Raw genomic sequence first — 22,405 nt, 5'->3', positions numbered from 1 at the left:
TTACTTCTGATTTTGCTCTCCTTGGAGTTTCAGTCTTCTCAGCCCGTGTGACTCTTCTCCACCTCAGCAGCCTTATTTATCTGTGATTGTCAGCGAATACTCTCCACTTTTGTTAATCAAAAACTTGCTCACTGTTGTTAGTTCTGGCTTAACTTGTTTATGCCTCTGCTATGCTGTTATTTCTTTTTCAAATCTTCTCTTCTCCAGGGTCCTTCCTTTCTCTTTTAATGATTTACTTCTGATTTCAGTATCTGGGAGTTTTTCAGATTAATCTCACCCAGTACTGAATTTTTCTTTACTTCATGATTCTATACCCTTAAAAATTAATTAATTACATTAAGTTGTTTTTGTTGGCTAGTGTTTTTTGTATGTATTTCCCACATATCTACGTTGTCTTATGTGTGTAGCTTTTTATCTGTTAATCTCTTCCTCTTTGTTTACCCCTGTGCGTTTACTGTTAGTGTCGTTTTCACTTTAAACGCTAAGTGTTCGTTATTGTTCTTAGTGAAACTTGAGCTTGTTGTTACTTGCGAGTCAGTATGATATAATAGGAATATTTCATCACGGTTTTGCTGTCATTTATTGAATGCCCACTTTTTATCCATTTACTGGGCTTCTCTGCTTTACATAAATGAAAGATTATCCTCAAATAATTATTTCTAATTTGTGTGACAAATTACCTCTACACGATAGGCTGCAGTGTATCTTTGTGCTATTAAAGAGATATAGTACTAAACTAAGAATCCCAGAGTTGACTTAAATAATCTGACTGCAATGCAGGGGACCCGGGTTCGATCCCTGGGTTGGGAAGAGCCCCTCGAGAAGAGAATGACTACTCAGTCCACTATTCTTGCCTGGAGAATTCCACGTCGAACATGACTAAGCAACCAACACTTTTTGTTTTGCCCTGTTTTAAATCTTAGCCAAACCATCTTAGAAGCCTTTCCTTGAAAGGAAATTGAATTAAATTATGTGCTGGAGGTCTTTTTTTGATTAGGTAATCTTAGGTGTATGTAACTTGATATGAATGATACTGTTTTTCTTTTGGTACACTTAGGTTAACTATTGTTACAGATATTTTTAATCTTTTTATATTAATAGTGAAGTTTTAGGAAAATTGGGATCTATGTCAATTTTAGTACCAAAAAGAGTATGCACTCTATTAATGTAATTCATTAGTATATTTACATTTTCTTTTGTGACTCGATGTTTTATGGAAAAATTAAATGTTCAAACCTCCCCAAACACAATTCAAGTTAACACTGATCACCGACCTTGGTTATTTTTTGTCTGTCCCCTACCTGCCACTCCCGCCCTTGGCCATGCTGGTTGCAGGATCTGAGTTCCCCAACCAGGGATTGAACCTGGCCCCTTGGCAGTGAAAGCAGGGAGTCCTAACTACTGGACTGCCAGGGAACTTTATGAAAACAAAACCCAGTAAAGATGTTTAAAGATATTTACAAATCTTAAACAGATAAGTTTTAATCCAAAATGATATTGTAGAAAGTGTTAGAGCAGTCAGGTACATGGCCCTCAGCTGTGCGTCTTGTAAATGGTTTGCATCTTACACAATGCCGAGAGGATAAAACATACTAGCAGCTATGCTTCCATGCTTATACCCACTGATAAGATATACCAGCTCCTTCCGGGTCTCCCTGTCCAGATTCCAGTCTATGACAGATGTGTTTATTTGTTTAACAAGTTCTTTTTGAGAGTTTACAGAGTGAAAAGCTCTGTTTTGGATTCCCAGTGATTATTGATTGCATATGTTGAATAATAAATAATCTGGTGGTCATTGTATACAGATCTGTAAGGAAGAGTGCTGACACTTCTGAATGCTTGTTATGGTCTTGGCACAGGTGCTTTTTACCGGTTTTACTTATTCTCTCACTCGCCGTGTGAGGTATAGACCTGGATCCCTCCTTGTTTTACAGAGGAGAAAATCTTTGAACTAACAGAAGTTTACTGTCTTATGTAATTAAACAACCAATAGAGCTAGAGATAAATCTTGTTCTATTTGACTCCAAGAGTATATATATTAAAAAGGGATTCTAGTGCAAAAAATTTATGAAATTTTGTTAATAGTTGTAAGTCTGAAGTTTATGTAGTGTGAAGTTTTTTGATTTTGTTGTTTATATTTTATAAATTTTAGTTTTTAAACTGAAGTGAGCTGTTTAGGTCGAATTTTTTTTTTTGACTGCAGTTTAGGAGATCTCAGATCTCCCACCAAGGATAGAACTCTGGAGTGGAAGCAAGTAGTTTTAACCACTGGACCACCAGGAAAGTCCCTGTATTTTCTTTTTGGAGTTAAACTCAACCACTCAGGAATGAAGTGTTTATTTTTATTTTCCCATTATTGTTATGTGATTGTTAACACACATACACACAGACACACACACACACACCACCTCAGGTACAAATAAATGGAATTAATTATGACCGTGGCCTAAAAGATTACTTAAATCCTGGTTTTTTACTACTTGCTACTTGTGTGACCTTGATCCAGGTATTTAAAATGCCTCCGGACCTTCTTCATCCAATGGACCTACTCTATTTCATAGGGTTGTTATGAGGATTAAATGAGATAATTCAGTGCTTCAGTTCAGTTCAGTCACTCAAGTCGTGTCTGTGTCTTTGCAACCCTATGAACTACAGCACACCAGACCTCCCTGTCCATCACCAGCTCCTGGAGTCTACCCAAACCCATGTCCATTGAGTCGGTGATGCCATCCAACCATCTCATCCTCAGTTGTCCCCTTCTCCTCCTGCCCTCAATCTTTCCCAGCATCAGGGTCTTTTCAAATGAGTCAGCTCTTCACATCAGGTGGGCAGAGTATTGGAGTTTCAGCTTCAACATCAGTCCTTCCAGTGAACACCCAGGATTGATCTCCTTTAGGATGGACTGGTTGGATCTCTTTGCAGTCCAGGGTACTCTGAAGAGTCTTCTCCAACACCACAATTCAAAAGCATCAATTCTTCTGTGCTCAGCTTTCTTTATAGTCCAACTCTCACATCCATACATAACTACTGGAAAAACCATAGCCTTGACTAGACAGACTTTGTTGGCAAAGTAATGTCTCTGCTTTTTAATGTACTGTCTAGGTTGGTCATAACTTTCCTTCCAAGGAATAAGCGTCTTTTAATTTCATGGCTGCAGTCACCATCTGCAGTGACTTTGGAGCCCCCAAAATAAAGTCTGACACTGTTTCCACTGTTTCCCTATCTATTTGCCATGAAGTGATGGGATCAGCTGCCATGATCTTCGTTTTCCGAGTGTTGAGTTTTAAGCCAACTTTTTCACTCTCCTCTTTTGCTTTCATCAAGAGGCTCTTTAGTTCTTCTTCACTTGCTGCATTAAGGATGGTGTCATCTGCATATCTGAGGTTATTGATATTTCTCCTGGCAATCTTGATTCCAGCTTGTGCTTCTTCCAGCCCAGCGTTTCTCATGATGTACTCTGCATAGACGTTAAATAAGCAGGTGATAATATACAGCCTTGACGTACTCCTTTTGCAATTTGAAACAAGTCTGTTGTTCCATGTCCAGTTCTAACTGTTGTTTCCTGACCTGCATAGAGGTTTCTCAAGAGTAAGGTCAGGTGGTCTGGTATTCCCATCTCTTTCAGAATTTTCCACAGTTTATTGTGATCCACCCAGTCAAAGATTTTGGCATAGTCAGTAAAGCAGAAATAGATGTTTTTCTGGAACTTTCTTGCTTTTTTGACGATTCAACAGATGTTGGCAATTTGATTTCTGGTTCCTCTGTATTTTCTAAAACCAGCTTGAACATCTGGAAGTTCACATATTGCTGAAGTCTGGCTTGGAGAATTTTGAGCATTACTTTCTAGCATGTGAGATGAGCGTAGTTGTGAGGTAGTTTGAGCATTCTTCAGCATTGCCTTTCTTTGGGATTGGAATGAAAACTGACCTTTTGCAGTCCTGTGGCCTCTGCTGAGCTTTTCAAATTTGCTGGCATATTGAGTGTAGCACTTTCACAGCATCATCTTTCAGGATTTGAAATAGCTCAACTGGAATTTCATCACCTCCACTAGCTTTGTTCATAGTGATGCTTTCTAAGGTCCACTTGACTTCCCATTCCAGGATGTCTGGCTCTAGGTGAGTGATCACACAGTCGTGATTATCTGGGCCATGAAGATCTTTTTGTACAGTTCTTCTGTGTATTCTTGCCACCTCTTCTTAATATCTTCTACTTCTGTTAGGTCCGTACCATTTCTGTCCTTTGTTGAGCCCATCTTTACTTGAAATATTCCCTTGATATCTCCAGTTTTCTTGAAGAGATCTCTAGTCTTTCCCATTCTATTGTTTTCCTCTATTTCTTTACATTGATTGCTGAGGAAGGCTTTCTTATCTCTCCTTGCTATAGTACATAATAATGTCTAACATTTATTAAATGTTTTGTCTCTGTCTGTCTGAAGCTGTCAGAACCAGAGTCCCACAATAGCCAGTTCTGTAGATGTGGGAGAACTTCTCTAGTGTTAACAATATATGTCTAAGCAAGATGAGAAGGATTGGGACTTCGCTAGTGGCCCACTGGCTAGGACTCTGCCCTCCAGATACAGGGGACCCAGGTTCGATCCCTGGTCAGGGAACTAGATGCCACATGCAGTAACTAAAGATCCTGCATGCCACAACTAAGACCCAGTACAGCCAAATGAGTAAATAAGTTAAAAAAATTTAAAAAAAGATGAGAAGGATTTATATTGTTTCAACTGACAGATACTTCAGTTGCCTCATGATTAGGCTTATGATTTTTTTCATGGCAAAGATTTTGTTTTCTTAAATAATCATTTCTTTGATTAAGCTTAGATTTTTGGATGATCATTCCATTTTGCATGGTTGGCTTTTCATTTTCTTCCAAAAAGGATGTGTTTCTTCTTCCCTTAAATGCTGTTAATCATCATTTTATCAATTCTGATTGTTACACGGTAGACAGTGTTACGTTGTAGTCTATGTTGGCATCACATTAGCTACACATTTAATTGTATGTCTGTAAACAACTAGAGTAATTAGGCCTCAGCCTCTATCCCCTCAGAGAAAGGAAGGCTGTAGCTGTAAGATGAAAGTAAAGAGAAAAGAAGTTAGTATCTATGCTTTTGAACCTGTAGGCTGATGGGAGCAGTAGGCGACCCCTTTGATGTTTTCCCAGTGTCCCTCACTTTCTGAGTAGTTTACATTTATCTCAGTAATCTGAGGTGAGTACTGCTCCAGACATTTACAGGTTGAGGAGATAAAGACAAAAAGGTTAAGTAGTTTGGTCACACACCTGATATCACCACACTAAGTGATAGTGGTTAAGGGATTACAAAAAGATAATTTTGACTATGAGGTGTTTTTACCTTGTGGGCTGACTACAACCCATAACTTCAGTTCTAGCCACCCTCCCATTTGCTCCTTCCCCACCCCCAATAGGTATGATTTCTTCACGGGTGCTTTGTTGATTTATAGTTATGGAAGCCTGTTCCATGAAAACTCTCCAGGAATGGACTCTAACCTGCCTTTCCAGCCGTGTTTCATGAAATAGTGCCAGAGGTTTGGATATAGTAGAGAAGGACCTCAGTCTCATGGACCAGGCTTTGTTTTTGTCATTTGAGTAATACATTGTACATATAGAAGAATACATATCAAGCATGTAAATTTAAGGAATAATTGTAAAACCAACACCTGCCTATGCCTAGGTCAAAAAACTGGAACTCTACCAGTTCCTTATAAGTGCTTTCCTGTTGACACCTCCCACTATTTACCAGAGGTGACTATTGTCATGACCTTGGAATAATCATTCCCTTGCTGCTCTGTATTGCTCAAGCATCTGTATGAATCTCTAGACAGAATAATAATAAGTTTTGCCTGTTTTTTGAACATTATTAAGTGGATATCATACCATATGTATTCTTATGAAACTTTGCTTCTCAGTTATTTTTGATTGGAGTCATGGATAGAGAATTTGAAACAATTTGCTTCATAACTTTTCATTATGTAAATAATTGATGTCTGTAATTTTGTAAAGTACAGTTTATAAATGGAGATGAATTATAAATATTTATTCTTTTCTCTCTTCATTTCTCTAGTTATTGTAGCTTTAGTAGACAGAATGGGAGATGCCAAAGACAAGGTTCGAGATGAAGCTCAGACTCTGATACTGAAGTTAATGGATCAAGTAGCGCCACCTATGGTAAGCCTACATTTTAAAGTTCAGATTTTGCTAATTGATGATTAATGAACAGTAAAGATAGGTGGTAATCACAGCAAGTCAGTAAAGCCCCAGGGATGTGAAACTTAGAATTTTAAACAGTGAATTATTGTAATGCTTTAAAGAAATTGAAATTTTAAAAAAGTTGTCAGTATTTAACTGCTGGATTTTTTGGTTTTATTTTTCTTATTTTCTACTCTTTAATGCTTTTTCAAAAAGCTAACTTAAAGAGTTCAGTGATTTGACAGTGTACTGATTGTATTATTTGTTAGGATTTTCTGGTTTTCACTACCTGCAAATTATATTGGTGTTCAATGAGGGTTATATGAGTTTCTGAAACCCTTACTGAGACAGGGAGAAAATTTTTATTGTAAAAAGTGGTTGCTAGTGAAAAATTGGTCTAATGGATGTATTTTGAAAGAGGACTAAAGAATAAAGTGACATGTAAACAAATATTTAAAGAGTAGCTCACTTTTAGTGGGAAAAAAATCAGCTTACAAAATATACAATGATATTGTGTTATTTAAAATTCAGTATAAGAATTGTATTATGTATGTTTTATTTAAAAAATCTGGAGAATTGAGTTGTAAAAGTAGACTTCCTCTTTTTTTATACCCTAGAATATAAAGGTATAAATATGTATATAAGTCCTTATTTATAACTTGGTGAGTATCCTTTGACGCTTGCTTAGCAATTCGAATTTTAACTTGTTCTTGACATGCTATTGTTATGAGTGCTACACAGGGCATCCTTGTGTCTTTGGACATAAACGTAAGGAGAGAGAAGTGTTCTGACATGGTGTTAATAGGTCAGGTTATTCACATTTAAGACTTCTTTTTTGTAAGCTTGTAAGTTACTCTCCAGAAATGGCAGAGAGAAATAATATTAGGAGCAATTGAATACAGAGTCCAGGGAGGAGAGAGTCCAGGAAGAGGCATTTGTATGCATGTGTGTGTGAAAGTTTGTGTGTATGTGTCTATGTACACATTGGTAAATGGTAAGGGTGGTGTTTCTTAAATGTGGGGAAAAGACTGATTGGGACAGTTGGCTATATGTTTGGAAAAACAAAGCTCAATTCCTTCTTGTAACAAACCCATGTAATTGTTTTAGATTGTTTGTATAGGTTTATCTATGCTTTTTCAAAAAAAAAAAAAAAAAGATTACTGGGTGGGTAGCAATAGAATGATTTGCCCAAATGTGTTTCTGTATTTGGATCCAGTGTTAAAAGGAAAATAGCCTGAATTATAAAATGTTGAAAAAGCCTGTTCCTAGTGACAATCTGTACTAGTTGCTAGGCAACATTGGACCTTTTAAATGCTGACAGTACTCCGAGGCTTATAATGGTAGCATTGTTACTGAAGGTTTCTAAAGCTTAAAGGAATTTATGTGTCCTTGGGAGTTCTAAGGTTTTTAGGTATTAGACACAGTTTTTCCCAGAATACTAGAAATCTAAAGTGAAAGATACAAAATCAAAATTCAAAATGTGATTAAGATCTTAAAAATGGGTGAGAGCAGCGTCAGTGCACATTTGGCTTAGAAAAGCTTGTAGAGCAGTGAACAGTCCATGGGAAGGTTCAGCTATCAGGAAGGCTGGTAGTAAGGTCGAGAATAGAGAAAAGATTATAACGTGAGTAATTTAATTTTTTGTTATACGTGTTTACTTTTCTTTCAAATAGTACATTTGGGAACAGTTGGCCTCTGGTTTTAAGCACAAGAATTTTCGATCTCGAGAAGGCGTGTGTCTGTGTCTTATTGAAACATTAAACATGTAAGTTTTATGATTATTGGAATATGTTTTTCATTTTTTCAAGAAAAAACAATGTATCGATTTCACAAAGCTCAAGGAAAGCTTTAGAAATAACAGATTTAAAATAGTTGATAATTGATCTCTGGCACCAGAATTTTTATCTTATTTGATAGCTTTATCTGCTAATTTTTTTGTAAGTTCTCTCTCATGTTGTTAGTTCAAAATTATTAGTCACTGATAAGAAGTTTCTCTTTTTCTCTTTAGTATGTTAGTTGCCACCTGAAATAGATGGTCATATAACAAATATGCTGGTAGAACTTAGAATCTACTTCTGTTCTAGACCCAGTTTGGAGTTTTCTTTAACTCTGTGGTGTTTTAGCTGTTGTAGCCAATTTCCCCAGCCCCCTTTTGCCAGTTGGCCCTGGGCTTTCTAGAGCAGTGCAAGTGGTTACCAAAATCCTAGACTGAATAAGACTCCCCCAGGTGATCAGACAGTGAAGCTGGCGACAGTATGCAGAGATCTGACAGCACAGATGCCACAGAGCTCCAGCCTGAAGAAACTGTAAATTAAGCATGTGCTCTCTTTCTGGATTAGTTTTTTCAAGTTCTGTCAGCACGATAGGTAGCATGTAGGAGCTTTCAGTTTTTCCTGTAGTGCTCTTCCTTTCGCTAACTATACCTTTGTTTTATTTTCTCTCACTCCTCTATGGTCCTTTCTGCCATCTAGAGCTTGTAAGTGCATTCAGTCTGCACAGCTTTTGTGGTTTTTGGCTCCCTTGTCGTTTGCTTTCAACCCATGACCTCATCAAAATATTAGTAAGCATAAATAAAAATCTTTTAATTTACTTATTTTAGTGGAATGCAAATTTGTGTGAGACCCAGAGTCTAAAAAAAGAGTCAGTATTTTAATACAAAAGTTCAAATTTTCTGAGTGATTGATAGGTTGGCTAGGTTTAAGAGTGCCATTGGTTGAACATTTTGCTCCGTTGGATCATGTGTTGACAGTTTTCATTGTCGGTCATGATTGTTCAACTTTACATATCTCACATTGTTTAGAGTTAGTTTTTGCTTGTGTCTCATACCTTCCATGTTTTAATGATGTATGCTCATGCTCTCCACCATATTTGTCTTATTGAGACAGACAAGAAGAAAGTATAACAGTATTTTGTTTACTGTTTAATTAAAACCAAATTCTCTTTACTTTTTTTTTTTTTCAAATTGTATTTAGTTTTGGGGCTCAGCCACTAGTCCTCAGCAAGTTGGTACCACATTTGTGTATCCTGTTTGGAGATTCCAACAGTCAGGTAAAATTTTATTTATATTCAAGCACTAAATTTACAGTCAGTTTTTTTTGCCACCTCTTGTTTTCTAGTGCTCTTATTCCATGTTTAAAAAAGAAGAGAGAGGGTAAAGGGGGTGGTGAAATCAAGATTCCACTTCATTTTCTGTTTTTTCAAACTCCACCACATTTTAGTTTTTAAGAACACATTTTATTCACAATGTCACTTAAGTTTGTTAGCTGTTTGGCTAGTATTAAGGGTAGATGGGACTTAAAGGATAATTCTTAGGTTGGAAAGATTGAGTAGCAAAGACCCTGGACACCCTTCTGTAGTCCTCCTATGAGCTAATTATGAGGACCGATTGTCAGCGTCCTTTTCATTCCTGCATAATAGTAATTTTTGTAGCAGTCATAACCCTGCTTGTGCCAGTGGTATATCACTTGCTGGAGATTTCATGCCCTGAGCCACAGATACTATAGACACAGTACAGGAATGTGCTCTGGAACTTGTCCCTTGTGGTGGAGTTGAATCTTGACAGTAACTCTTTTAGCACAGCTTGGGCGTTTGGAATGACCCTGAGCTAGGTTTCCCTGCTTTTAGGCCCTTGCTCTTCCTAGAGAGGTTTGTAGAGAGTTCTGCTGTCTCTTTATTTCCCCTTCTGCAGTGAACTGTGCAGAGGAACTGAAAGCTGCCTTCCACATTCCTGTGTTTAGGCCGCATTTATTGTTTCTTTTCATTGTGGTAAAATAGTCAAAACAGGAACTTTACCATTTCAGCCATTCTTAAGTGTAGAGTTCGTTCACTGGCAGTGAATACACTGACATTGTCGTGCAGCCATCACCACCAGCCATCTTCAGAGCTTCTCCATCTCCCCAGCTGTCGCACAGTGACCCCTCATTCCCCGGTCCTTCAGCTCCTGGCAGCCATGTTTTACTTTCTCTGCATAGGAATTTGACCAGCCATCGTGTGGAACCGTATGATGTTTATCCTTTTGTATCTGGCGTATTTCACTTAGCATAATGTCTTCACGGTTCATCCATGTTGTAGTGTGTGTCAGAATCTCCTTCTTTTGCTTTTTAAGGCTGAATAATACACACCACATCTTGTTTATCTATTCATCCATGGATAGATATTTGGGTTGTTTCCCCTTTTTGGCTATTGTGAATAATAATGCTGTGAACACTGGTGTATAATTATCTGTTTGAGTTCAGGCCACATTTCTAAAAGGCAGTTTATTCCAGGAAAATATGTTAACTGTGATAATGATTTGTATTATCAGTTCTTTACACAGCCTTATTACAAATAGAAGTTTTTCTAAAAGTCGCATTTATTTAGATGCTTCTTAGATTTCTGTGAAACTTTTACAAGCTTTCTCTAGACGTTTCTAGGTAGGTCGTCTTGGTTTTTATTAATGACCTAATGTAATCTCCCAGGGGTTTAAAGGCATTAAAACCAACTTGGAGCTTCAAGTTGGTCCGTGAATGTCATGTTATCTTGAGGTAAAGTATTTTATTGTATCTTGTATTTTTCTTTTAAGCTCTGAATTATTTGGCAGGTTAGAGATGCTGCAATATTGGCTGTGGTGGAGATTTATAGACATGTGGGAGAGAAAGTGAGAGTGGACCTTTATAAGAGAGGAATTCCCCCTGCTAGGTAAGTATTACTAAATATTTTTTTGTCACTGGTTTTAAAGATTTTAATTTCATGTGCTTATTTAAAATAGGTTTAATTTTCTGGACTGTCATCATATTCAAAATATATAAAAGGATACATAGGTCAGTTCAGTTCAGTTCAGTTGCTTAGTCATGTCCTAGTCTTTGCAACCCCCCACTGTAGCACGCCAGGCCTCCCTGTCCATCACCAACTCCTGGAGCTTGCTCAAACTCACGTCCATTGACTCGGTGATGTCATCCAACCATCTCATCCTCTGTTGTCCCCTTCTCCTCCTGCTTTCAATCTTTCCCAGCATAAGGGTCTTTTCAAATGAGTCAGCTCTTCGCTGGCCAAAGCTTGGAGTTTCAGCTTCAGCATCAGTCCTTCCAATGAATATTCAGGACTGATTTTCTTTAGGTTGGATCTCCTTGCAGTTCAAGGGACTCTCAAGAGTCTTCTCCAACACCACAGTTCAAAAGCATCAATTTTTGGCACTCAGCTTTCTTTATAGTCCGACTCTCACATCCATACATGACCACTGGGAAAACCATAGCCTTGACTAGACAGACTTTGTTGGCAAAGTAATGTCTCTGCTTTTGAATATGCTCTCTAGGTAGGTCATAACTTTCCTTCCAAGGAGTAAGTATCTTTTACTTTCATGGCTGCAGTCACCATCTGCAGTAATTTTGCAGCCCCCCAAAATAAAGCCTGACGCTGTTTCCACTGTTTCCCCATCTATTTGCCATGAAGTGATGGGACCAGATGCCATGATCTTCGTTTTCTGAATGTTGAGTTTTAAGCCAACTTTTTCACTCTCCTCTTTCACGCTCATCAAGAGGCTTTTTAGTTCCTCTTCACTTTCTGCCATAAGGGTGGTGTCATCTGCATATCTGAGGTTATTGATATTTCTCCTGGCAATCTTGATTCCAGCTTGTGCTTCAACCAGCCCAGCATTTCTCATGAGGTACTCTGCGTATAAGTTAAATAAGCAGGGTGACAATATACAGCCTTGATGTACTCCTTTTGCGATTTGGAACCAGTCTGTTGTTCCATGTCCAGTTCTAACTTTCGCTTCCTGACCTGCATAGAGGTTTCTCAAGAGGCAGGTCAAGTGGTCTGGTATTCCATCTCTTTCAGAATTTTCCAGTTTATTGTGATCCACACAGTCAAAGGCTTTGGCATAGTCAATAAAGCAGAAGTAGATGTTTTTCTGGAACTCTCTTGCTTTTTCCATGATCCAGCAGATGTTGACAATTTGATCTCTGGTTCCTCTGGCTTTTCTAAAACCAGCTTGAACATCTGGAATTTCATGGTTCACATACTGCTGAAGCCTAGCTTGGAGAATTTTGAGCATTACTTTACTAGCATGTGAGATGAGTGCAATTGTGCAGTACTTTGAGCATTCTTTGGCATTGCCTTTCTTTGGGATTGGAATGAAAACTGACCTTTTGCAGTCCTGTGGCCACTGCTGAGTTTTCCAAATTTGCTGACATATTGAATGCAGCACTTTTGCAGCATCATCCTTTAGGATTTGAAATAGCTCTCTTCAATAAATAGTGATGTGAAAGTGGGATTTCCACATATAGTAGAATAAAGTTTAATTTCTTCCTCATACCACATCCCCAAATTAACTCAAAATGTGTCGCAGAACTAAGTGTAAAATGATAAAACTTATAGAGAATGCTAGGCAATGGTTTCTTATATGTCATGCCAAAAGGATAAGCAGCCAAAGGAAAAAAATAAGCTGTTTTTCATCAAAATTAAAAATTTGTGCTTCAGGGGACATCATCAAGAAATTGGAAAAAAGACCCACATAATGGGAAAAATATTTACAAATAATAATCTCATAAAAGAACTTGTGTCCCAAGTATATAAAGAATATATAATAAAGAACTCTTAGAGCTCCACAGTAAAAGGACAGATGACCCAATTTTTAAAACAGGCAAAGGATTTGAATAGGCATTTTGTCAGAGAAACACACAAGTGGCCAGTGAGCACGTGAAAAGATACTCAGCATCATTAGCCATCAGAGAAATACATGATACTACTAGGTTGGCTAAAATTAGAAGATAGACAATAAAAAGTGTTGTTGAGGATGTCGGGCAATTAGAAGGCATTGTTGGTGGGAATGTAAAATGGTATAGCCACTTCGGAAAACAGTCTGTAGTTCCTCAAAATGTTCAACAGAATTACTACATGATCCAGCAGTTCTACCCCCAGCTATATACCCAAGAGATGTGAAAACATATCCATGCAACAGCTTGTGCACAGATGTTCATAACAACATTGTGAACATTCATAATAGCTAAAAAGTGAAAATGTCTCACATCCCCACATGCCAGTAAGCTGATGGATAAACCAAATAGAATATATCTGTACAATGAACTGCTACTTGGCCATGAACAGGGATGACGGATACATATTATAACATAAATGAGCCTTGAAAACATTGTCAGTGAAAAAAGCCAGCCATATTAGATGATTTCATTCATATAAAATGGCTAGATACGGCAGATCTATAGAAAGGAAGCTAGATTAATGGTTGCATGGTACTGAGAAAATTGGGGAGAGTGACTGCTGATGAGTATCGGGGTTTTTTTTTTGGTATAATAATGACATTCTAAAATTGATTGTGTACATCTTTTAGCTTTATATTAAAAGCCATTGAATTGTACACTTTAAAGGGGTGAATTGTATGGCATGAATATTTTATCAGTAATTGGCTGATACACAAAAGAGATTATGTTCTGAGATACCTAATTCTCTCTTTCATGTTGTATTTGTGATTTTTTTAAACTTATATATGGAGATAGAGTTTCTTTTCCAGTTCCATCCTAATGCTTTATTGGTCTCGATCCTTACCCTGAATCAGAACCTTCCAGAGCTTTACTTACCTCTATCCTTTGGCCTTCTAAGGTGCTTTTGGATATTCCAGCCTCTATTGTATTCACCTTTGGTTAAATGGCCCAATTTTTTTTCTTCCTGAATTACTTAAAAGATCCTAGTTTCTTCTTTCTACTCTTACGTCGTTTCCTCCTTTTCCATCAGATTATGTAGCCTCCGTTTTCAATAAGGTTGTTTTTCTAAATAGCTATATTATTTTATAATAGCCTTTTATTATTTATTCCTATCTTTCTCCCTATTACTGTTATATTTGCTAGTATTTCCTCTTCCCATTAAAGCTGCCTGTATCTTCACTCCTTGCTGTTTCATCTGTCCCACCTCAATTCCTTACCAACCATCCTTTCTCGTAGAGCTTGCAGCCCTTCGTTTCCTCCTCCCATTTTGCTACTGAATAGGTGAGTGCTGATTTCATGTTCCTTAACAACTTGTTCTGACTTTTTCCCGAAGAGCTTTGTGGCCTGTGTGGTCTTCATTCTGAACGCCTATCTTCCAGTTCCAATTTTCCCTCCCTTGGCTCATCTTGTCCACATGTTGTCTGGGCAGCCTGTTTAATTTCTGTTCAAGTCTCTGGAAGATAACTGCTGTGGAGGCTGAAGGGACTTGGTGTCTTTTGACTGAAGTACTTTCAGATGTATGAATATTTGTTGAATTTAATGGTTTCAGATGTGTGACTATGAGATGAGTTTAAGGTTTAGAAATCCTGTTATAATAAATTTCTAGAAGGTTTTCAATTGAAAAAAAAAAAAAATTCTAGACCAAACAGTATCTTCATCCTCAGTTTACAAGTAAAAGATGACAGAATGTGGGCTAAGGCTTAACTAGTTTTAGAAGTGAAATTATGACAGAAACATTGATGTGAGAAAAACATTTGGCAGTTAAAGACCTACCTAGGTCTCTAAGTCATAAATTGAAGAATAAATCATAGCATGATATAATATTGAAAAATTAAAAAATGGTGCTGTCAGTGTGATCCCATTTTGACCTGAAGAGAATTTATATATACATATAAAGAATTGGAAAGCAGGCAGTTGAATAAATTCTCTGGGTGGTGGGATTGTGGGGTTTTTTCTTTGTTTCTATTTATGTTTCCTGATTTTCTTTTGTAATGAGTATATATTACTTTTCTAATAAACAAACATTTTTAATTAAAAGTGATGACAGAAAGGTAGAAAGGAAGAATTCTGAATATGAAAGAGTTAATAGAGTTGGTATTGAATTGAAATTCAACATGAGATTATCAGTGACACCATCAGCATTACTTTAATCTCTGACAGTTTGTATTCCATTGTTTTTATGTTTGCTTTAAGTTTCCTTAGTACGATTTTTATGTACTTTAAAAAAATGACTTGGTGACTGAGTGGATTCATTGTAAAGTTGGAACTAAAGTATTTTTGACAAGTATATTTGAGAAATAATTTTATGATGAAACTATGAAAGTGCCTTGTATAAAAGTTATCTTTTTTTAAAAAGTGGAATTGTGGTAGATGTACAGTATTATATAAGTTCTGGGTGTACAGCATAGCAGTTAACAATTTTTATATTCCATTTGTGGTTATTCTGCTCCCTGTGTTGCACGATATATCCCTGTAACTTGTTTACTTTATACATTGTAATCCCCTTCCTTTGAAAGTTACCTTTCTACAGATATACCTGTGAGTGTGTAGAGTGCCACCTGTATTTGACTCCTCGTCTCTACTAAATAGCTAGCTGGGTTTTGTGTCTGCTTTCAGTAAGCGAGTTAGTTATAAAAAGAGAGTTGTATACAACTAACTGAATCCCTGGGATAGTTTTTTCTCAGGGAAGTGGTGAAGGAAATTGTTTCTAATTAAAAGTGTATGTAAAATAAACAGAATTTGTTCTTTATTCCCAGATTAGAAATGATACTTGCCAAATTTGATGAAGTGCAAAATTCAGGCGGTATGATTTTGAGTGCCTGCAAAGGTAAGAATAATTAAGTTAATCCAGATCTCAAACATTTCTGAGATTAGGTAGCAGAGTTTTATATACCAAAATATGCCTTCAAGTCAACTATTATATCACTGATTCAGCTGATTTGACTTTGTGGGTTAAAACTTGGTTAGGATATAGTAACAAAGTCTTTATATTCTGCTGATCATTACCTATCCTCTGACTCTTTTGGAATAAGTGAAAATTTAATAATGGGTTAATTGTGTAAAGTGGTATTATTCTTTAACCTTATTTTTGATATCCTCTGTGTTGAAGCTATGATGACCCCCTTGTCCTCTGTGTCCTTCCGTGCGTAAAATGTGTTTTTTACTCAACTTACTTTGTAACTGAAGTCTAGTTGATTTGCAGTGTTGGGTTGATTTCGGCAGTTACTCAGGTATCCACGTATATGTGTTCTTCTTTATATTATGGTCTGTCTCAGGAGATGGGGCCTTGCTGTTTATCCGTTCTGTATAGAATAGTTCTCAGCTGCTCACCCCGGATGCCCAGTGCATCCTCCCCTGGTTTCCCTTCCCTTTGGCAACCACAAGCCTGTTCTCTATCTGTGGGCCCATTTCTGTTTCGTAGATTGGTTCATGTGTTTTGTATTTTAGATTCCACATGTAAGTGATATCATATGGCATTTGTCTTTCTCTTTCTAACTTAACTCCACTTAGTATGATCATCTCTAGTTTATCCATATTACCACAAATGGTGTTTCATCCTTTCTGTGGCTGAGTCATGCTCCATGTATATCTGAACCACATCTTCTTTATCCATTTATCTGTCAGTGGACACTTAGGTTGTTTCCACTGTAGACTTTTTAATGATTGCCATTCTGACTGGTGTGAGGGGGTACCTCATTATAGTTATGATTTGCATTTCTCTAATAATTAATGATGTTAAACACCTTTTCTTGTGCCTGTTGGCCGTCTGTGTGTCTTTGGAGTATTATATAATTAGGTCTCTGCCCACTTTTCAATTAGGTTGTTGGGTTTTTTTTGCTGTTGTTGAGTTGTATGAGCTTTTGTATATTTTGGAAATTAAGCCCTTGTCAATTGCATCATTTACAAATATCTTCTCCCATTCCATAGGTTGTCTTTTGGGTTGTTTTTGTTGTTGTTTTAATGGTTTCCTTTCTTGTGCAAAAGCTTGTAAGTTTGAATAGGTCCCATTTGTTTATTTATGGTTTTATTTCTATTGCCTTGAGAGACTGACCTAAGAAAACATTGGTATGATTTATGTTAGAGAATGTTAGGCCTGTGATAGCAGAGTAATTGTTTTACTTAACTGATTTTTAGTAGAAATTGTAGGGTTGATTACTGTTACACCTGTGTTTAGACTATCAGTGATGATACCAGTGAAGAAACACAGACATAGGAACTTCACCAGTATAATCATTTTTGGCTTCTTAATTAGAATGAGACCTCCTTGGAATTTAAGGAGGCTTGGTATTGGTATCTAGTATTTATTTGATTTTGTGGTTGCTCGTCCCTTTTGTAAGGTTGCTAAATAGTGTTTATCTTACTGGGTAGCATTTACCTTCAGTCCATAAGTGTTAATTAACTGTATATGTGAATAATATATTCTAAATCCAAAGATAGTACAGGTAGTTTTTGCACCTAGGAAAATAGGTTTATTTTATAAAGATAGTGTACTTAGCTTAATAATGTATATGATACTGGAGAAAAAATTTGTTGTATGAATTATTATAGTCAGGTGATAGGAAGACTAGTTATTAATATAATTTAGTTAGTTTTCTCCAGATTAAACCAAGACTAAGTATTCTTGCTTGGAGAATTCCATGGACAGAGGAGCCTGGTGGACTATAGTCCATGGGGTCGCAATGACTCGACGTGACTTAGCATGCAAGCCTTGTTGTATTGCATAAGGCAGATGTAGTAAGAATTTAGTGTTAAAAAGATTGTGCCTACCCTAATCTAAACTTAGTTGCAGGAGCGTAAATTGATTTCAGCACTACCGGTCCTCACCCTGATTACCAGCAGTTTCTCACTCTTCCTCTCTGAATAGAAGGTGTTCCAGCAGTTACCTCTGTCCATTTCCATACAAACCAGAAAGAGCAAAAAGATGGCGAATTGTTAAAATTCCTTGAATTAAGGAATTGTGTTTTTGTTCCATTTACAGTGCATTCTCATTTGTGTATTCCAGACTTTGTAGTCACACCTCTTAAGAAAAATACAATGCATACTATAAATTTAAGATATCTATTATTTGATTGTGATTTATTTTGAAAGTATTGCCCTTTTTGTATTTTGTGAGGTTATTTTTGTTACCTTCGAAAGATAGAAGGTTTTTTTTGTTTCCTATTCTTTTAGCTCTCGTTTCTTTTTCTTTTGATGATCTCTCCATAAACAGGGAGATTTAGGGTTAGTACCTGGCATTTATGTCTCTTGGAGAGAAATCCTCAGGAATCCTTTTGTTTTGGAGATTATAATCTGAATATTGAAAGTATAGTCAAATGTGAACGTTAAAAATCTATAATATATATATTGGTGTGTAAAAATTGGTCAGGATGATTTTGATGATGGAGTTGTACTATCATTGAAAAATACTGTATCAGCTTTGTTATTAAGAGGCTAAAAGAAGAAAGCCCATTTGTCATGTTGGCGGGTCCCAGGGCCCAAGCCTCTCCCCCCTTGTCTTTATTATCTCTCAGTGATAGTCCAGCCCAAAGGCTCCACATGGCAGCCATGTGCTGATGGCTCCTCACTGTGCGGCTCTGGCCCTCATTTATCTCTGTGTTCCACATCCCAGAGCCTGTCACCTTGATGTGGCCTTTCCCTTTGGTTGCCTGATGAGTGTCTCAGGCTTAACAGGTCCAAAAGTTAAAGCCTGTTCTCTTCCTTTCCCTCAAATCTGTTCTTTCCCCAGTTTACCCATTTCAGTCAATGGCACCACCATCAACTCAAGCTAGAAATTTTCCTGATTAGAATTATTAATAATTAGCATTGATCTCCCATTCTAATTAGTCATTTCTACCTCTGAAATCCTAATATGTGTCAAGTTTGCTAATTTTTTTTCACATCTCCACTGCTAAAACCCTACTGTAAATCTCCTTTAGCTTTTACTTGCAACCTGCTGCAATAGGTTTCAGTTCTGTGTTTGACCCCTGAAATCTGCTTTCTACCAGAATTGAGAATGGTCTTCTTAAAATGTTCTTCTCAAAATGTAAATAGATTTTGTCACAAGAGTGAAGAAGACAGTTAAAGTTTCAGCCTAGACAAACCTACGTTCTAGGGAAAGAGAGATCATAAGTAAGTAAACATATCCAGAGTGATTGCAGTTGGTAATGAAAGAAAATACAACTATTCCTTGTCTAATGAATTTACTGAAATTAATTTAAATTCTTCCTTAAAATCCTCGCTGCTAAGTAAAAAAGCCATTAAATGGATAATTTCCTAATTTTTCCTAACATTATAGTATATTTCATCCCAACCCAAGATGCCTGAGTAATTTTCACAGGTAGAAAAATATGTCAGTTGAGCACTGAAAGTGAAAGTGAAGTCGCTCAGTTGTGTCCGACTCTTTGCGACCCCGTGGACTGTAGCCCTCCAGGCTCCTCTGTCCATGCCAGTTTTATTAACTGGCAAGTTGAAGAAGGAAATGGCAGCCCATTCCAGTATTGCCTACAGAGAATCCATTCCATGGACAGAGGAACCTGGCAGGCTGCAGTCCATGGGATGGCAAAGGAGTCAGGCATGAGTTAGTGACTAATCAACAACAGCAAACAAGATCATACCTGAAATAATGTAATGGAGGGTTATTTGGCTCCATTTTTTATTTCTGCACAATTTTTCCCCGCGTAATTTTCAATCCTTTGTTGGCTTCTTATTACTATTCACTCAAACTAAAACTTGAAAATAAAGTTACAGACAGGAAAACATTTAAGTCAGAATAAAGGCTCAACATGGAAACTTGTAGCAGTAGTTCATGCACACAACAGAATGAAGAACTATTAAAGATATCACCTCTTCTCTCTCTCCCTTGGTGTACATATGCAAAACAAATTATTTGAGTTCAGCCAAACCTGGTATTTAATTTGGATTTGTTTCATCTAATGTTCTGTGACCAGAAAACTGTTACAAGCAGTAAAAACTTTTAGTGTGTCTTTGCCTAAAACTATAATAATGAAATACCATACTTCTTATATTGATTTAGGTTGTTTAGGGATGAAAAAGTGATCTTACTAAATACAAACAAATAAAAACCAACCCAGAAGATTCGTGGTAAAAGTGGTATAAGTGTCTAAGAGCCACTGAAGTTTAAAATCTGTCATCTGCACAGTCATTAAGTGAAGTAAATAGGGCATGGAGATGTTAATTCAGTGATGCTGCATTAGACAGAAGGGTGGGCAAGGCTCTCTGAGCATTGGCATATTTGATTGAGACCTGATAAAGGAGAATGAGCTGGTCATTGGATACATGGTGGTAAAAAATGCTTTGGGCAGAGAAAATGTGGCCGTAAAGGCCGAGAGGTGGAAAAGATCTTCATATATATGAAGAAGGGAGTGGAGGAGGCCAGGGCTGACTAGAACCTAGTGCGGAAAGAGCTAGGTTGGAAGCGAGAGTGTCTGTGAGAGCTAATTGGAAATGTAAGCAGGAACCACGATATGAGGGTCTTGTAGGCCGTAGGAGGAGTCTTGATAGGCTTCTGGGAATAAGAAGGATTTTAGGCTGGAGAAGCTTGTGGTAAGTGGTAGTGATATGACCTCAAACTACCTATACTATATACATTTATTGTTTGGGAAAATTGTCTATTTTATTTCCTCTTCCATCTGCCTCCTCTCCCCTTATGTACGTCCTAATGCATAACCTTATATCTCATGCTGTTGGCTCTGATTTCTTTCATGCTTGCCATATCTGTACCCTTTTAAGTTCTGTTTGAACTCTTTGACTTGATTTTCTAGAGCATTAGTTTAGCATACTCAAGAACACAAAGTAAATTCTATTATCAGAGATTTGAGTGTGTCATATAATTTGGGAGTAGTGAGAAATGCATGGTATTTTTTTTTTTGTCTTGAGGGTATTTCAAGTCTGACTTTAATTCTCATTATAGAGTAAGTTAGGCAGAATCGTTAAGTGCAGTGGAATTAACTGCTATTAGAAGGAAACTGGATTTAAAATTAATCAAATCATGGCTTTGAAAGAAGGCAACAGCAGCACTGTGGAAGGAAAAGACTGAACCTTGCAGGCGCCCTGTGATTACAGCTGGGTCTGGTGTCATCATGGAGCTTTCTAGACAGGCTCCTACACTCACTGAGATGTAAACACGGACGTGTTGGTGGCTGTGACTGCAAATCTTTTTCTTTTTTTTTCACTGAAAAAACTCCACATAATTCTGATTTATCAAGTGTGTGTGTAGGACTGAATGCAGTCTTGGCGTGTAATCATTGTAAACTATCTTCCAGCTTCTCTGTTTGAAAACAGTTGTTAGGAAAATAATTGTTTTAGAAGGCTGGCAATAAAATAAAGCATAGAAACTAGGCTTTGAAATTACCTTGATATTTGGCTATACGAGGCAATAAGGTAACTGGCAGTCTAGTTGATAACATACCCTTTGGCGAAAAGCAAAGCAGCCCTTTCCTTAGGCTGAGTGAAAAACGTGTCTGTCTGTGACCAGGAGCCCCAGGGCCTTCTCGGAGCTTGACAGTGTGCTGCTGGCTATGCAGCGTGGATGCAGGGTGCTCCAGTCTCCGCAGCTGCGCACTGGCTGGGTCCTGTCTCCGCCAGAAGCAAGCTTTGTTCCGTGTGGCCCTGCTGTCCGCACACAGAGCAGCCTTTGATGGGCTGCCTTTGACGTGATTTGTTTACGGCAGCCAGAAATGCTTCCTGCATAATGAGAGCAGTTAATCATGGAAACTGGGCTATTCCTGTTTGTGTGCTTCTAGCAGTCTCCGTTGTAAATATTAAAAGGTAACGACGAAAGGATGAAAACCTCTAAAAAAGGCACAAATCAGTTAATCCATCAGATCATGTGATTGCTACTGATTACATGGATATCTTTAGGGAAGCAGAAAATGATTGTTGAACACATGCCTTGTGTTTTGATGACTGCATTAAAAGTCCCTCGGTGGGATGGCATTTATTGGCTCCCAGAGCTTTTCTTACATTAAATTTCAGGCAGGCAGCACAAGGAGAAATACCACAACCTGTATCTAACCTCTTACATGCAGTTAAAGAATAATCTTGATCAAGCTCTGCGAGGCTCTGCTAAAGAGACGAGGGTTTTCACCAAGACCCCAGACTTTTATTTTGAAGTGGAGTAGCAGCTGTTGGCTATTGCGGTGCAGAGCTGCAGCGCGGCCTGGGTCACACCGTGCTCCGGGTGTCTGCAGGGTGTCTGCAGGCTGCAGGCCGAGCCCAGTGGCGCAGGCACCGAGCTGCATTTGTTTGTTGTGCTGTTTGACCTCTTGGTTTGAGAGAGCTCCCTGGACCATCTGAATGGCTATGGGAGATGGTGAGTAAGATTTATCTTTCTTCTTTTGCTTGTGGTGTACACTTCCTTTTAAAGTGACGGTCATTTGCTATATAAGAAAGGTATTTCTCCCTAAAGAATGAAGGACACTTTGTGTGTGTGTGTGTACACACCGCTTGTATGTTCATATATGCACGTGTATGTGCACTTGTCACTGGTATCTTTTTCTACT

At 37.6% G+C, this 22,405-nt stretch overlaps 1 protein-coding gene across 11 annotated transcripts in view; it reads left to right on the top strand.

Moving 5' to 3' along the window:
- Positions 1–22,405, top strand: part of CLASP2 (cytoplasmic linker associated protein 2) — a 179,866-nt gene that overhangs the window by 12,788 nt on the left and 144,673 nt on the right. For 8 of the 11 annotated variants that reach the window (XM_069561344.1, XM_069561342.1, XM_069561339.1 and 5 more), the window contains exons 3-7: positions 6,086–6,189; positions 7,884–7,975; positions 9,183–9,258; positions 10,790–10,887; positions 15,662–15,732. In XM_069561344.1, the coding sequence (XP_069417445.1) occupies positions 6,086–6,189; positions 7,884–7,975; positions 9,183–9,258; positions 10,790–10,887; positions 15,662–15,732 (441 nt within the window). Of the gene's footprint in view, positions 1–6,085; positions 6,190–7,883; positions 7,976–9,182; positions 9,259–10,789; positions 10,888–15,661; positions 15,733–22,036; positions 22,216–22,405 lie in introns of those variants that run through there. The other 3 variants (XM_069561347.1, XM_069561346.1, XM_069561345.1) reach the window with 1 other exon arrangement.

The sequence above is a fragment of the Ovis canadensis genome, chromosome 19 (genome assembly GCF_042477335.2).
Source record: "Ovis canadensis isolate MfBH-ARS-UI-01 breed Bighorn chromosome 19, ARS-UI_OviCan_v2, whole genome shotgun sequence".
NCBI classification, from domain to species: Eukaryota; Metazoa; Chordata; class Mammalia; order Artiodactyla; family Bovidae; genus Ovis; species Ovis canadensis.
This window is presented reverse-complemented; position numbering and strand designations above follow the sequence as displayed.